Genomic DNA, 17,826 nt, shown 5'->3' on the forward strand with positions numbered 1-17,826 from the left:
AATATATAAAGAACTACAACTGAAGAGCTAGAAAACCCAATTTTAAAATGAGCAAAAGGGCTTCCCTGGTGGTGCAGTGGTTGAGGGTCCGCCTGCCAGTGCAGGGGACAGGGGTTCGATCCCTGGTCCAGGAGGATCCTGCGTGCTGCAGAGCAGCTAGGCCCATGCGCCACAACTGCTGAGTCTGTGCTCTAGGGCCCACGAGCCACAACTACTGAGCTCACGTGCCACAGCTGCTGAAGCCCACATGCCTAGAGCCCGTGCTCCACAACGAGAGGAGCTGCCACAATGAGAAGCCCGTGAACCACAATGAAGAGTGGCCCCCACTCGCCGCAACCAGAGAAAAGCCCGCGCGCAGCAGCGAAGAGCCAACGCAGCCAGAAAAAAAAAATAAATAAATAAAATTTATAAAAAAAATAAAAATGAGCAAATAATTTGAATAGATATTTCTCTAAAGAAGATATACAATGACCAATGAGCACATGAAAAGATGTTCAGCGTCACTGTTGAGGAAATGCAAATCAAAACTACAGTGAGCTGCTACTTCACACCCAATAGGATGGCTGCTATTAAAAAACCTGAAAATGACAAGTGTTGGTGAGGATATGGAGAAATTGAAACCTTTGTGCACTGTTGATGGGAATGTAAAATTGTGCAGATGCGATGGGAAATAGTATAGCAGGTCCTCAAAAAATTAAAGGCATTGGGTTGGCCAAAAGGTTCGTTCGGTTTTTTTCTGTAAGATGGCTCTAGTAGCACTTAGTTGTCTTTAACGTCATTCAAAACAATTTTGTCAGATTGTACATGACAGCTGTCACATCAGCATGCATTTAAAAAAAGACAATCAAAATTGGTGAATTTTTGTGTAGCCATTTTAGTATTGAAGATGGAAGAAAAAAGCAAAATTTTCTGCATATTATGCTTATTTCAGGAAAGGTAAAAACACAACTGAAATGCAAAAAAAAAAAAGATTTGTGCAGTGTATGGAGAAGGTGCTGTGACTGATCAAACATGTCAAAAGTGGTTTGAGAAGTTTCGTGCTGGAGTTTCTTGCTGGACGATGCTCCATGGTCGGGTAGACCAGTTGAAGTTGATAGCGATCAAATTGAGACATTAATTAAATCGAGAAATTAATTGAGAACAATCAATACCACGCGGGAGATAGCTGACATACTCAAAATATCCAAATCAAGCATTGAAAATCATTTGCACAAGTTTGATTATGTTAATCACTTTAATGTTTGGGTGTCACATAAGTTAAGCGAGAAAAACCTTCTTGACCACATTTCCGCATGGGATTTTCTACTTAAACATAATGAAAACATTCTGTTTTCATCAATAAAACAAATTGTGACGAGTTACGTAAAGTGGATACTGTACAATAATATGGAACGGAAGAAATTGTCAGGCAACCGAAATGAACCACCACCAACCACACCAAAGGCCAGGCTTCATCCAAAGAATGAGATGTTGTTTTTATGGTGGGATTGGAAGAGAGTCCTCTATTATGAGCTCCTTCCGGAAAACCAAACGATTAATTCCAACAAGTACTTCTCCCATTTAGACCAACTGAAAACAGCACTTGACAAAAAGCGTCCAGAATTAGTCAACAGAAAACGCATAATCATCCGTCAGGGTAATACAAGACCGCATGTTTCTTTGATGACCAGGCGAAAACTGTTACAGCTTGGCTGGGAAGTTCTGATTCATCTGCTGTATTCACCAGACATTGCACCTTCGGATTTCCATTTATTTCAGTCTTTACAAAATTCTCTTAATGGAAAAAATTTCAATTCCCTGGAAAACTGTAAAAGGCACCTGGAACAGTTCTTTGCTCAAAAAGATAAAAAGTTTTGGGAAGATGGAATTGTGAAGTTGCCTGAAAAATGGCAGAAGGTGGTGGAACAAAAGGGTGAATACGTTGCTCAATGAAGTTCTTGGTGAAAATGAAAAATGTGTCTTTTATTTTTACTTTAAAACCAAAGACACGTTTTGGCCAACCCAATAGAATTACCATATGATCCAGCAATTCCAGGTCTAGTATATATACAAAAGCATTGAAAGCAGGGTCTCAGAAATATTTATACACCCATGTTCATAATAGCATTATTCACAATAACTAAAACTTGGAAACAACTCAGGTGTTCACTGATGGATCAATGGATAAACAAAATGTGTATATACATGCAATAGAATACTATGTAGTCTTAAAAAGGAAGGCAATCCTGTCACATGCTACAACATGGATGAACCTTGAGGATATTATGCTAAGTAAAACAAGCCAGTCACAAAAAGACAAATACTGTATGATTCTACTTGTCCCAGGTATTTAAAACAGTCAAATTCATAAAGACAGTAGAATGGTGGTTGCCAGGGCTTTGGGGAGGGGGGATGCGGGGTTGTTTAATGGGTACAGGATTTCTGTTTTGGAAGATGAAAAGAATTCTGAAGATTGGTTGCACTACAATGTGAATGTACTTAACACTACTGAACTGTATACTTAAAAATCATTAAAATAACATTTTATGTGTATTTTACCACAATTAAAAAAAATTTTTTTAAGGTAAGGGAAAACGTTCAGAACAGAAGTTACCTCTAGGTAGGGGGCAGTGGAATTGGATTGGAGAGGAGCACACAGGTTAAAGTTATGTACTATTTCAAAACATTTTATATGTATAGAGAGAGCCACGTTATTTTCATTAGCATGACTGCTACAAAAGATCATCCTTGGCTGTGGTGATTATAGACGCCTTCTTGATGTTTGTTCTTAAATATCTTAAACTGGTTATGTTTTTAAAGATCCCAACTTAAAAGTGTCTCTCTTTTCATTGTAGAACTTTAATTAGACCCTCTGTTCCACCAAATATCCAATTGAGAGTGGAGCCTTTATTTGCCCTCATCTTCTTTCATTCAAACTTCAAAAGGTCAGCTCCCCAACTTCTCCCCCACCCTCTCCCCACCACTCTTCCCTGCCCCTAGCTGTTTGCTTCTCCGCCTGTCTTCTCCCCCATCCTTTCTCAGTTTTGTTTATTTCTCCAGGCCTCTGCAGTTCCGGTCTTTCTTGAGGAGTAAAAGGCGGTAGCAGGGTCTCCCGGGCTTTCTCAGATTTTAATGGATGACTCAGAGTCCTTCTGCCTATATCCACTGTGGTTTTGGGGGACTCTGAACTGGTTTATTGTGCTTGCTCAATGAAGAGGGATCATTGATGGAGAGGAAATGGGAGAATGTGGGGATAGGAGGACAAAAATAGTGAGTAGACATATTATTCTGAAAATTATTAAATAGATTATTGTGAAAGAGAAGAAGCATTTAGACATGTTGGCAGTGTTTGTACTCAATGTCGTACTCAAATTGGAGCCCTTATCCCTTCCACACTTAAAGAACCATCAGTGATCAATTGATTCCCAAAGCAGAACTCCAAATAGGGAGTTCACAGCTTCCCCAGGAATGCCTAATATAGTCTGTCCTTCTGTACAAACTCAAATACCAGGGCGTATTTTGTTTGTGTTTCTTTGCTTGTCAAGATTCTATTTTTAAATATGCAAAATGTTTAGGAAAAAATTTTTTTTTAATTTATTTTATTTTTGGCTGCGTTGGGTCTTCATTGCTGTGCACGGACTTTCTCTAGTTGCGTCGAGCGGGGGCTACTCTTCGTTGTGGTGCGCAGGCTTCTCATTGCGGTGGTTTCTCTTGTTGTGGAGCATGGGCTCTAGGCGCACTGGCTTCAGTAGTTGTGGCACTCGGGCTCAGTAGTTGTGGCTCACAGGCTCAGTAGTTGTAGCGCACGGGCTTAGTTGCTCCGCGGCATGTGGGATCGTCCCGGACCAGGGCTCGAACCTGTGTCCCCTGCGTTTGCAGGCGGATTCTTAACCACTGTGCCACGAGGGAAGCCCCTAGGAAAACTTTTTGAAAACATTTTTTTTCCAATATAAAAATACATGCTTATCGTAAAAAATTCAAACAATATAGAGTAGAAGAAGAAAATGAAAAATCAAGTAGAGATACCCACTGTTTATATTTTGATATCTCTCCTTTTTAATGTGTACATATTTATGTGGACATATAGAACATAATTGCCTGGTATAATGGTGTTCTGGAACCCTTTTGTTTTACTTAGCTATGTAGCATTTTTTCATATTAGTGGGTGTAGCTATATGTCATCATTTTTAATGACCACATAGCATTCCTTTGTATGGATATATCCTAATTTGTTTTACCAAGTGCCTCTTTTTTGAGGATGTAAACACGCTAGAGTGCACACCCTTTGTACATTTATCTGTTCACTTGTTTACTTATTTCTTTAAGCCTTCTTTTTAGAAATGGAATTGCTGCTATATCTCACCTTCTTGTATTTACCTCTAGAGCATTCTTTTTCATTCCTTTTTTTTTTTTTTTTTATGGAGAGAGCCAAGTGAACAAAGGCTTAATGTCATTTTGTTTATCCATTCTCAAGTGTGCTTTTAGCAGCAGAGCATGCACTGAGTATGTGCAGTCATTTGAGAAGGAAAACGAGAACACATGTATCTACAGAAGCGTACTCAGGAAAGGAATCTGCTGTTTCTATTCTATATTACTTGAATTTTTCAAAAAAAAATTTTATAATTAAAACAAGACTGTAAATTGTTAATAAAGTGAAAGTGTATTTATACACTAATGTATAAAGTAGATAACTAATAAGAACCTGCTGTATAAAAAATAAATTAATTTAATTTAAAAATAAATAAATATTTTAAAAAGTGAAAGTGGCATTGAGACCTGACTCTGTTGCCAGGGAAACCAGCAAGGCAAAGCCCCCACGGGATTCCAGTAGCTGCTGCTTCCTGTGAGGGCTGGAACAAGTATGAGGCACAGGGACATTGCAGTTGTCCTGGTGAGTTGGTATGTTCTATTTGAAAGCATGATTGAATCCATTTAGAGAAATACTTGAGCTGGTTTATACACAATTGAAATATTCACACAAATCCTTAAGTGGAGATATAGTGTATGTAAGAAAAATATTTTCAATGGCATGTGGTTAGCATATCACTTTTTTATTTCGAAAGAAAACATCCTCATTCCACTTTATAAAAATATCCATGAATTTTTAAATTAACAAACATTCGTCAGATTTTTTTCATTTATTTAGTTCAAAAATTTTTCAGAGTCCTGTCAGCATCCTCTTGTGGATTCCGTAAGATAATTCAGCTAGATATCTTGGTGTCCTCTAAAGGCTTTTCTTAAATATTTCTTCTCTATATCTAGTCTTAGCTTGATCCTGTCATTTTTTAAATGTCAGTGTTTGTCATCTTTTCTTCTTAATTCTTGGCAGTCTGTGTTATCTTTCTCTCTACTTTAAAATTTATACCGCATTCTTACAAATGTGCTCATATCAGTGACTTTTTGTATGCATGCATATGTCTATGAAACTTACATTTTATAGTAATGTATTTATAGAGATTAAAGAAAGAGGGACCTATTAACTTCACCTTTTCCTAAATTTTGAAAAGAAACGAACCAAATTCTCCCCTTGGCCTCCAATGTTTAGAAGATCAGAGTTCCTGTCAATTAAGCCATCCTTTCTTTGTAGCTATAGAGAAGAAATAATCAGACAAGAAATCACTGAATAGTTAAAATAAGATCATTTTTATCAAATATATCTGTAACATGAACAGTTGATTAGTTAAAAACTGGTTGAGACAGTTTTGTAATTATTTTGAACTTTGATATCTGTTGATTATTTTTACAGCAAAGGCAGCCTTATTCATTAGGTAGCTTTAGCTAGTTTTTCATACTTTTCTTGCTTGGATAGTCACAGGTGGGGAACGGGTAAGCTGCCAGAGAGATGAGCGTGACTAATGAAAACAGAAGCCTATCTTTCCCAAGGGCTGAGCTCTGGGAGGCGGAAAGGGTTCAGAGCATTGGCCAGGACCCATCCCTGGATTCAAGGACACACCCTCGACACCCTTGAAGGAACACAGCTCTGCCTGTGGGTCACTCAGAGCTTCTGTCTTCCCCGTGAAAGAGCTCGCCCTAAAGCCTCGCCCTAAAGCCTCTGCAAGCTACCCTCTCCTCTGGACACCGGACCCACCAATGGCAGTTCCTTCAAAACAATGGTTTTTCAGGGTAATTAAAAATTCGATAGTGTGAAAAGGAGTTTTCAGAGTGAACTGAGTCAAGGGTTGGTGGTGGTGACACTCCCTTCAGCTTTCTGGGAAAAGCAGTGGGAGCTACGCCATCTGCTTTCTGAGGCCTCCACCTTCTTCAGCCCCTCTAGAAATGTCTACTTGGAGAAGTCCTTTTTCCACCCTTTAGGTTGGGACAGGTATATGAAGAGGAGTTTTCTTCTTAGAGCTTTGCTGGAAAGCGCTTTGTACACTCGGCCTCACTCCGCGCTGCTCACGCTGCTTCTGAGAACGCTTCTTTCTCACCTGGCATCTTAACTTCCTCCTTCGCTGTGTTCTGGGATGTAGGTTTCATTTGTGGCCTAGGAAGGGGTGGAAAGGCCCAACTGCAGGGCAATTATTATTATTGCCAGCTCTCCTTTAACGAGGTTGTATCCATTTTTACATTTTCACCTGCCCTCCTGCCTGGGCAGCAAAAGTCCTAGGAACTTTGCTCCCAGCTACAGTGACTCCCATGCATTCCGATCCTACCTTTTCCCTTCAAATGCTAACTGGAGGCAGATTTTCAGGGAGAAACAAGGGACAATCCAGAGTCACCAGGAGTCCAGGTTATAATCAGGAGCCCAAGAACCTGAATGTGTCCTCTGCCTGGGGTGCTTTCTCTGTTGTTGGAGAGCTTGCCCTAAAACCCCAATCTTCTCTTGGCTTCTAGCTGTGCCCATCTCCTCTGGGGAAGGCTATGGAACATCTACTTCTGACCAGCTCTCAGCGGGGAGAAGTGAGAATTTGAAGCCAGCAACTCACCAGGGAGCTGGGGGGCTGGGTGCGGCAGAAGTGTTTTGCGTAATGCCTCTTGCACCTGCAGGAGAGGTGAATGCCGTTATGCCAGCCAGAGTCCCGGCCTTCGGATGCGAGTCAGCCCTGGGGATGTGGACAGACTCACCTTCCTGTCCATGAGGCAACCAAACAATAAGATGAAGACACCCTGAAAAGAGGGATATGGGGATCCATTAGTCAAGGAGAAAGGAATCAGCTGAAATCAACTCTTTCCTTCAACCTCTGTCCTCCTGTCTAATTCAGATCCTGAGGCTTCCCATCTCAGTTTTTCTGTACATCAGCACCACTTGGCGCAAAGGATCCATTTCAGGTGCTTTTCTTTCTTTTTTAAAAAATTTTATTTATTTATTTATTATTTATTTAATTGATTGATTGATTGATTGATTGGCTGTGTTGGGTCTTCGTTGCTGCGCACGGGCAGTGCACGGGCTTCTGATTGCGGTGGCTTCTCTTGTTGTGGAGCACGGGCTCTAGGAGCGTGGGCTTCAGTAGTTGCAGCACACGGGCTCAGTAGTTGTGGCTTGCGGGCCCTAGAGCGCAGGCTCAGTAGTTGTGGCACACGGGCTTAGTTGCTCCGCGGCATATGGGATCTTCCCCGACCAGGGCACGAACCCGTGTCCCCTGCGTTGGCAGGCGGATTCTTAACCACTGCGCCACCAGGGACGCCCCTCAGGTGCTTTTCTTACTGTTATGGTTACAAAGCAGATGGATATCGAAGAATAGGGTACTGACAATTCCCTAACTTCAATGGCAAATCCAGATATTTTACAGATAAGAAAGCCAAAACTCAAAGAGGTTTATCCAAAGTTACATAGCTCGTCAGTGGAGGAACTGGGATCCAAACTTAAACCTTTTAAAATCCCTGAGCCTATATTTCTTCTGCTCCACCATGACACCTCCTTGAGAAGAGACTGGGAGTGACTTAAGCCGTCTAACAGGGCAAAAAGCACGGCCGCCACCACCTTATCACCCACCTGGGAGGTGTTGAGAACTGTGAAGACGTAGTGAGGGACTATGGAGACTTCCTCTAGCAGAGTGGCCAGACCCAGCCCCCAGGTGAGGCCAAAGATGGGTGTGAGAACGAGCAGAGCTTTGATCACCCCCAGGAGGGCTTGGTGCTTCTCCACCTGGGGTCCCTCTGACAGCGAAGGTCCCACTGGACCCACGAGGGTGGAGAGCGCTCCTCCCTTCTTGTCCAACCAGCATGCCCCCTCCCCCAGGTATTGCCCTCGGGGTGAGTAGAGGCCCAGAGCGACACCTGCAAACCCCATCGGGCACAGATAGCCAAGGAACACCATCAGGGAGAATACTCGGTGCTTGGACAGCTGATGGAAGACGAAGAGCAGCTGGTGGGCCAACATCAGGGCCTGAGCCAGCATCCAGAAAAAGGTGGCCAGGTAGAGGAAATGACAGAGGAAGGCAGCGGCCAGGCAGAGCGGACTGTGGGGTCCTGGAGGAAGCAGTGGGGCTCCTAGGAAGCAGGTGTCTGCGGCCAGGAGGCAGAGCACCACGTTGAGCAGAGCCGTGTGGCGTAAATAGGCAACTTTGTTCCGCACCACGAATCTCCACACCAGCCTGTACACGCCCAGGCACACGAGCAGTGCCAGAATGGAGGCCCCCAAGCCCACCTGACTCAGCATCTCCAGGGTGGGGTCTTTTGGAACCGTGTGTCCAGACATGAGGATGGAGAAGGCAGTGAGGTGCCGGCAGATACACTGAGTGGTGGGGCTGGCACTGGCTGCCTGCACCTGGCACCCTGCCTCAGACCAGCCTCCCTTGCCCTGGAAGAGATCATGGTCCCAGAAGACACAGTGGGGACTGCCATCTGTGTCCCCAAAGTCCATGATGACCTCTCCCTGGTTGAAGACCTGGCCACCTGCCATGATGGAGATGGCGAGGACCAGCCCAGGAGTGGCATAGATGGAGTCCCCCAGCCCTTGTCCATAGTTCGAGGGCAGAAGGTGGTCCAGTTTTCGCAGCACCAGGCTAGTAACACTGACGTTGGTTCCATTATGGCCCAGTGGGGCCAGTGAGTGCCTGGGAATCTGCGCCTGCAGCGGGGGCTGAGTAGGGAAGGAGACTCTGTAGTCGGCAGGAAATGTGGGCCTGAGGAGCTGGCTCTGCAGCTGCACGTTGGGCAAGACGAAGGAGAAGGGCTGATCCTGTGGGCACAGGCTGCGTGCCAGGGTCTCCACAGCCAGCAGGAGATTGGAGCCCACCGAGGGCTTCTGGGCCCGGGCCGGGGTCCACAGAGAACTGGAGTCCATGTCAAGGACCTTGTCTGTGGTTCTCAGGAGCGCCTGCAGCACCCAACAGAGAGACGAGGCCTAGCTGCCAGAGCCCACAGCACTGAGCCAGGGGCACTGGGAACTACAGACCCCAAACCCACCCTTCCTAGTCCAGCACAAGACCCAAGGCTGGGGAGAAAGAGGGAGAGGAAGACAGGCTTGCGAAGGGAGGCTTTCTGGACAGGAAGAATGGAGGGCTGTTCAGCTAACCGCTGGGGCATCTTCAAGTATGTGGCTCCTGACGCACATCCCACCCCTCCGTCTGACGACCCTTCTCCACCTTCCATCCCTTGAGGCCACCCAGGTCCTAAGGGGACCCCTACAGGTCCGTAAAGCTAGGAATGGTGCCCAGAGGTAGAGGGCACGCGTTCTGAAGTAGAGGGCCACCTGCACGTCTGCACCCCCATGTGACGCATATTCCCAGACACGGAGGGTGTGCAGTGTCATTGTCCCTGATTATTCTTTTGGTTGCAGCTTCTGGGTCACCAACTGAGGCCTATACTGAGAGCTGGTTTAGGTGAGTCCAGCAAAGCCAAGTACGTTTGAGTATCTCCACATAGGTACCTTGTGTGTGGGCATGGGGGGAGTCACGTCATATCCACGTATCTGCATGTGCATGAACGCCTCTGAACTCCTGTCTCCACACCCCTCCCTGCCTTCCCTGACCTCCCACGTGTTCCCAGCATCAGGCCTCCTCCACACTCCGTGGCCTTGGAGACTGGTATCCAAGAGGAGAAATGGACCAGAGGAGCAGACACTTGGACTCTAGAAGAGTCTGCCATCTGACAGCCCATGGTGATGTCAGAGGGACAGAAATGCCCAGAGGTGAAGAGCTTCCAGCCCACACTACCCAGCTGGCCCCTGATGGGGCTCAAGGATCTCACCTCCAGGGCACTGCTGTTGAGCTGTATTCTGGCATCTGCCACCACCTTGGCCAGGATTGTCATGGTGCCCACCAGTGCCAATAAGTCGGTGGGTGAGGTCACCACCACTGCCTGCTCCGGCAGCTGAGCCAAGATCTGTGGCACCTCATCCACAGGCCAGCCCTGGCCTGCCCTCAGCAGCTGAGACAGATAAGACAGCAGGGGGGTGGGCGTGGGCGAGCCCTCAAGAGGGAGGGGCCACCTCCCCCCAAGTCCAGCTCCTTTCTCCCCACATCCGCGCCCTGTCCCAGGGGAGCAGGAAGCAGAGAGGGGAGCGAGCCACGTGGAAGAAACTGACACCAAGTTTTGTGGAGCAGACCCTTGTTGGGATTAACGTTTGGGACCTGCACCCTCCCCGCCATGAGAGCGCTGGCCACTCTGAGGGGCCCACACCTGCTTCCTGGCTCTGCCAGGGCTCCAGTTCAAAGAACCTGAATACCGTTCGGGCTGGGTCTCTGGGGGAAAGGACTCTAAAGTTGGGTCGTGAGTGAGGAAGGGATAGGTCGTGGAGGATGGGGCACGTGGGCAGCAGGGTCAGAAGCTTTACCCGGGCTCTAAGAAGCAAGGCCAGGAGCCCCGTGTCCGTGCAGCTGCTGTGGATGGGCCCCAGACCCCCTCAGGCCTACAAGGCCTCTTCACCATGCCCCTCCTCTTCCCGGGACACGGGGCCTGTGCCACATGGCCAGACTTGGTGACGTTCCAGACAATAGTTGAAGAGTCCTCAGGGCAGGTGGTGTCTCCATCTGAAAATGATACCAGGGAAGGCTCAGCAACCCAGTCTAGCTCGAGCCTTTCCTTGGGCAGAAACCCATGCAGTGTGTGGGGTCTGGCCCTGTTGCCCAGCGCAGGGAGACATCAGGAAGCAGCTCCCAGGACAAGCAGGTGAGAGGTCAGCCACCTGGACCCCAAGCCCCAAGTACCCTGGATGACGGTGACAGAGACGGCAACCCTGAGAGGGCTCAGTCCCGGGCTTTGCAGGTCACAAGTGTACGTAGTGTCGGCTGCAGGGCAGCGCTGAACAGCCAGCACAAGGCACTGGGAGTCCGGCGTGTTGAATAAGGAGGCTGAGGGAGAGACAAGAGAAGGGAACGGTCACTGGGCCAGGGACATACCGAGACCCCAGGGGTCCGAGAGGTGCCTCGGCAGTCTTTCTAGCAATTTCAGAAGCGGATGAAGCAGTGGAGATGAGCTGAATGGTATGTGGGCATCAAACTACTGAAGGAAGAGCTTGGATTTGGGGGGAAGGGAACCCTGGGCGTCTCTTACTAGTTCCAGGCCCTGAAGCCACAGTGAACTCGTTTGTAAAATGAGACCATCATCAAATGAACCTCACAGAATAATATCGTGTGAGTTCACGGAGATCGTGTAAATGAAAGCATTATGCAAAAGTTGTCTACACACATGTGCTTATTGTTGTATGAACAGAATTGGGGTAAAAACGGATTTGGACTTGGACCCCGAACGCCCAGGTTGAACTGCAGCCTCTGCTTCCAGGGAGCTGGAGAGCCAGCTGCCTGGGGGCAACTAGCTGCCCCCTTTCTCCTGAGCCCTGCCAACCAGCCCCTTTCCATACCTTCGTTGCCATCTCTGGGGCTCCAGGAAGCCGTGTAGCCCAGGTGGGCACTGGGGATGCAGCAGCTCAGCTGGAAGCCAGGGGAGGTGGCACAGGAGATGGAGAGCTGGTCTGGGAGCCCAGCCACGTCTGTCACCTGCAGGGGCACCCTCACCATCTGGTGCAGCTCCCACCTGAATCCCCGGGCCTCAAAGCAGCATATGTACTCACCTGCAGACACACACCTGCTGTACCTCCCGGCCGCTTGGCCCCCACCTGCGCCACAAGGTCTCTGCTGCTTCCCCAGCCACCCCCTAGGTCTGCCCTCTCCATCCAGCCTCAGCTTAACCCCAGCAGGAAAGATCCCTGTTCCCCAAAGGATTTCTAGGAGGAAGACGAGATCTTGACACTTTGTTATTAGCCTGTAGCCATGCATCCTAAGGTGAACCTCTCTGCCCGCAGTAGATGCCCTTCCTGCACCACCCGCTGCCATTTCAACATCGTGAAGAAAAGCCTGCATCTGTTCTCAGTTGAAATTGAGACCACGCTTTCAGCGTTCTCTCATTATAATTCTTCACATCAATGGGCCTCTTAGCCTTAGTTTCCCCAGAGTGAATAAATGGAGATAAGGGAAAAGAAGAGAAGAAAAGACAAGAAGGAAGGAGAGGGAGGAGAAGGAGATGGAGGGGAGCAGAGGAAAAAGAGGAAAAAAAGAAGGGGAGGAGAGAGGAGGAGGGAAGGACAGGTGGGCTACCTGCCCATTTATGGGAGATGTTGACAATGCTGAGGACAGCCCGGTCCCGGCTGGAGGTCAAGGACACACGTGTCCCTGCCTGCAGGAGGATGGGGCTGGGGCTCCCTGTGGGCCACAGGAACCAGTTCAGGTTGGTGGTCTCCTGGCTTGTGAGGCGGGTCAGGTTCAGGGTGTCACCAGGCGTCTGCAGCCAGGAGCTGAGGCTCAGGGCCGCGGGGACTGCAGGAGGCAAAAGATAGGACCCCCGGAGCAGGAACTTGTGGCCCTCGAGGCAGCTAAGCTCTCCTTCCTTCCCCATCTTCTGAAGCCCATCCCTCCTCCCTCCCTCCCCACCTAACATTTTCTGTTCTCTTTTGTCCCTGGAGGAGTGTGGCTGCCGCAATCCAGCCTGGAAGACCCTAACTGCCAGTGGGAACCAAACGGGGAAGCTTTTTGGCCTAGGACTCCCCCTCCCCCAGGAAGGGAACTTCCTCTCTTTGTCCACCTGTCTCGGAGCCCTGTTGTTCATTAGAGTCTCCCTCCTCCTGTCCCGAGCGCAGGGCCTGTGATCTGCTATGATGCCTGGCATTTTCTCTCACCCAGAGGAGCCACCGGGCTTGGACTAGCTGGCAGAGATACGGGGGTCAGAGAGGAAAAAACACAGAGAATGTTCCTTTCACTCAGGGCCATTGGTTTTCACGTTCCCAGCCCTCCTCACCAGGTGGCAGCAGCTGGCAGTACCCGGCTTCAGCAGGGCCGAAGACAAGGCAGCCACAAGGCCGGTGCTTGAGGGGGGTTTGGCAGGGACGGTGATGGGAGCAGACGCTGGCGTTCCACTGGTACCCAGAGAGGCAAGCACAGTAGCTACACCCCTTGTGGGTGACACCGCACTCTGTGACAGAGGGAAGGGGGATAAGAAGTGAGCAGGCTGTCTGGGAAAGCCCAACGCCTGATGCTTGTGAGGCTCTAAGGCTGGGTATCGGGGACAATCCCAAAGTCACAGGCACTGCCTTCTCAGCCTGAGTTCAAAGCAGCAGCGCGGCGCCTGTGGGGCAAAGGCATCAGAGGTGGCAGTGGAGAAGCCCGGGCCCGTGGTCATCTGCCCCTTAGGCCTCTGCCAAAGTTTAGAAGATGGGACGTGGAGCAGGAAGGGGAGGTCTGTGTGATGGGAGGTGAGGAAGGAACTGGGCCACACAGACCCTCCAAGAAATAGGGAGGGGCTCACAGTATCTCAGACGAGGGGGCTGCGGGAGGGCTGGGCTCCTTGCACTCTGAACCCCCTTCCCATGCAAGCAGCTAAGAGCCACTGAGAAGCAGGGGTCAGTAGAATTCCCGCCACCCCACCTGCTGTGAGGCTGAGGCCGGTGAGAGTTACTGGGGCAGAGGAAACCGAGGCGGCAGGGAGTGTCAGGGGCCTGGATAGTGCCGCCGGCCGGCGCTCACTTGAAAAGTACAGCTGTACATAGACGGAGACCAGGACCGATTCTGCAGGAGAGAGGGGACAGCTGGAGAGGAGAGGCAGCTACGGGCCTGTGCCCTTTAGGCCCCATACCTCGCTGTCCCCGCCAGGAAGCAGAGCACGTCCCACCTCCCATAGCCTGTCCAGGTGCAGACAGGACCCAGGAAGGTGGTCACTGCTCATGCAGCTACGGTGCCTTCACATGCGCCATCTCATATCACCCTCCCAACGACCCCCTTACCTGGGCAAGACTCTCTAAGAGGAAGGATTTTCTCAAGGCCTCACAGCTAGAGAACTGCGTTCAGACCTGTGTGACCAGCGCCAGACCCAGTCTCTCTCTTAACCCCACTGCCCCCTGGCTGTGCCCTCTTCCAGACCTTTCTTTCTTTCTTTGCCTCGTTCCGGGCTCCCCGTCCCCCTCCCCCCTCCCCCTCCGGTCTCTCCGCTCACCACCTGCTCCACGTTCTTGGTCCAATTGCTGCCCTGATTCGCCTCCAGCCTGACCCTGGCCCTGGAACAGAGCACAGGGGAGAGACCTCTGAGGAGAGCTGACTCCGCATTTCTCCCGGGGACACCTTCTTCCCCAAGCCGCTCCGGGGCCAGCCTGGCTAATCTGGTAGGACTTGGTCTCTTTGAAGCTCCTCTTTTTGCCTGCAATCAAGCGGGCACATCAGGAGGGGAAAGCAGGCTTCTGGCAGGAGGTGCAGGGATGCAGCCCCGGGGATCCCGCCCAGGCCTGCAAAGCCCACCTGAACCCAGGAGCCAGGCACACCCTGGAGAGTCAACATGCTTTGCTTAATTCCTTCCTGAATGTACCCATCCCCGGGCCTCCAGGCTAATTGAAATGGCTGGGTCTGGAGCTCCAGAGGGGGCTGGGGGCGCTGGGCAGAGCTGCCTGGGGCCCAGAGGCTTGGGGGCTTTATTCCCTCATAGGCATTGCCATGAGGGTGAACAGCAGGCAATACCTTAGTCTCTGGTGCCTGTAAATTATTTCCTCACCAACTCCTCCCTCTCTCAAAATTGTGGGTGGGTGAGGAGATCAGTGTAAAAACAGATACTGATCTAGATAAGGATGTGGCTAGAGATAGAGATAGAGATATCCACCTGGGAGAAAACACAAATCATAAAGTGCTAAACTAACTCTGCTGCCTTTCCTCAGATTCTCTCCTGTCCTCTACGCCAATGGTTCCCAAGGTTGGGAAGTTTTTATTTTCATTTTTAAATTGCAAGCCTGACTGGAAGAGCCTTTATCCAAAGTGCAGCAGGCATCGCTGGTGTTCACGGGAATTCAAACGAAGAAACAAAAGCTACCCCCACACCCTGAAAAATAAGGCTGAACTCTCGGAGATCTTATAACAAACCAGCCTCTTTTAAAAATACATTACTTCCTCTCCCTCCAGCCCTCTCGCCTCCACCCATCCTTTCATCCCACATCTTGCTGCCTCTCACACCCAGAGGCCCCTGCCGTTACCTCTGCAGACCTTCCCTCGGTCTTCCCTCACCCCAGTCTTACTCACAGGCTGGGACTCTCGGGCAAGTGGTGACCCCACCAGAGGGAGAGTCATGGCCAGGAGTAGCACAGGGGCAGCCGAGCAGACCATGGCTCAGTGAAGCAGTCTTCAAGAGGCCTCCCGCTGCTGCATGATGCAAATTTCCTCAGAGAAGAGCTGGCAGGGCCGTGCACAGATGGGATGGGAGGGAAGAGTGGAAGGGAGCCAGAGGAATTTACAGAGGAAGTGCTACAGCCCATGCTACAGTCAAATGGACGTCCAGGTCACTGTGGGACCACCTGGAGCCCACATGCCCCAGTGAGAGTGGCCTGCCCAGGTTCCCTGCTGGGGTCTGGGCCAAGGACTCAGTGAGCAGGAGAGGACTTGGGGGCCCTAGGTCACAACCAACCATGTATCAAGCCAGGTACAGTCACATCCCCAAGGATCTGGGAAATCTGGATTGTTCTGGAACTCCCAGGAAGCTGGGTCATTGATCAAAGAGCCACGGTTAGAAAAGGCAAATATTAGAGCTGATTGCTATCCTAAAATAATTTCAAGATAGACTGGAGTCTTAAATGTAACAAAGAATCTGGAAAAATACCAGGATAAATTATCAAAATAACTTGAAGTGAGGAAGGCTTTTCTAAACGCAACACGAAACCCAGAAGCCAGAAAGGAAATAAATTAGACTGTATACAAAGTTTTAAATTTGGGATGAAAAGAATGTTGGGTTAAAAAGGCAAAAGACAACATATTTGTAGGACGGTGATTGAAAAAAGGGCTAATCTTAACACAGGAATTTTTTATCTTACACATCATTGAGAAAATGGGCAAAAATAGGAAAAGGTGTTGCCGAAATATCGGCTTCCCTGTGCACCGAGGCCGAACAGAGACAGGGATTTTGGAGGAAGAGCGATGGCTTTATTTTTCTGCCAGGCAGAAGGGAAGACACAGCAGGCTAGCGCCTCAAGAACTGTGCCTCCACTCCTTGGAAAACAGGGAAGATTTTATATGTGGGGCTTGAAGTCCGGAGTATATGATAAGGATCAAAGGTCTTGCATTCTTCCTTTCCTTTGCATTATTTCAAAACAGTCATAGCTGGCGTCAGGCCGCCTGGTAATTGGGGTCCGGCAGTCTAGTAATTGTGTCCGTTTGCCTCTGGTTTATCGCTGGTGACTTTGTTTCTGAAATGCAAAAACTATAGGGGGTGATTTGTTACCAGGGGCGTATAGAATGTAAGTGCCAGGACATAATAGGGAGTGAGAAGCACGGGATGTAACTCACACAGAGTTAGGGGTGATAGGTGATGAATGTAAATTACATAGTGTCAGGGAGTGAGGTTAGCTTTGTAAAGTACAAATCTAGTTACTACAAATTAGTGACAGTTAAAGTAAACCAAGGAGTGATTAACTCCTTCAGGCCAGGTTATGTTTCTTCTCTAGCCTGTTCACTGTTCCCTTTATTTTCCTTGTTCTCAGAGGAGGGAAAACTTCATTTCTATTTTTGCTGCAACACAGGCAGTTTACTGAAAAAGAAATATCAATAGTCTGATAAACATATAAAAACATCCAGCTTAAGATATAAGAAATGCAAATTGAAATAAGAAAATATTCTTTGTTACCTACCAATTTTCAAAAGACAAGATATTGATAATCTTCACTGTTGACAAAAGTGTACTTATACAAAATATGTATATAAGGATGTTCAAAGCAGAGTTGTTTGTGATAGCAAATGAGTTAAACAACCCAAATGTCCAAAAGGGATAGGTTAAGTAAATTATGGCATTTCCAAACAACAACACTTTTATGGGAAAAAAAGTAAAATAGCTCTATTTGGAGTGAACCCCAATATATATGGTGAAATTTAAAGTGTATATTATACTCTTCTTTATGTAAAAAAAAGGGAATCTATATTAGATACTTGTGCTTTTTATACTTGGAATATTTCTGGAAGAATACATCAGAAATTTGGCAATAGTTGTTGCTTCTGGGGAATGAGACTACGAGTCTGAATGGGTCTGTGTGCTGCTTGATATACACATTTTCTAACCATAGTCGTGCTTTTTTTTTTAATTAAAAAAAGAAAGATGGGAATTCTCTGGTGGTCCAGTGATTAGGACGTGGTGCTTTCACTGTGGGGCCCAGGTTCAATCCCTGGTTGGGGAACTAAGATCACACATGTCACGCAGTGAGGCCAAATTAAAAAAAAAAAAGAAAGAAAGGGGAAAAAAAAAGAGCTGATTTACACACACACACACACACACACACACACACACACAAAGCATCTAGGGTAGAAATCTAGCCTCAATACATTTCCACTTTCACCACCACCCCTGGCTAAGGTCACTGCTGAAAGAACAGCACACATATAGAGCACATACATGCATGGGAGCAAAGACTTTGTAAATAATTGATTTCCGAAAACAGGAAAATGGTGAAGAATC

The 17,826-nt window shown here is 48.2% G+C and overlaps 1 protein-coding gene across 1 annotated transcript; it reads right to left on the minus strand.

The window, feature by feature from the left end:
- Window positions 1–6,849: 6,849 nt before the first annotated feature.
- ADGRF3 (adhesion G protein-coupled receptor F3) lies at window positions 6,850–15,494 on the minus strand. Its single transcript, XM_061210863.1, is given in 13 exon segments — window positions 6,850–6,960; window positions 7,045–7,086; window positions 7,913–9,238; window positions 10,111–10,290; window positions 10,697–10,749; window positions 10,752–10,892; window positions 11,070–11,213; window positions 11,723–11,932; window positions 12,456–12,674; window positions 13,153–13,326; window positions 13,779–13,919; window positions 14,344–14,404; window positions 15,411–15,494. Coding segments are annotated over 13 exon segments (2,886 nt in total).
- Between the last annotated feature and the right edge of the window lie 2,332 nt (window positions 15,495–17,826).

Source organism: Eubalaena glacialis, chromosome 14 (assembly GCF_028564815.1).
Source record: "Eubalaena glacialis isolate mEubGla1 chromosome 14, mEubGla1.1.hap2.+ XY, whole genome shotgun sequence".
In the NCBI taxonomy this organism is placed as follows: domain Eukaryota; kingdom Metazoa; phylum Chordata; class Mammalia; order Artiodactyla; family Balaenidae; genus Eubalaena; species Eubalaena glacialis.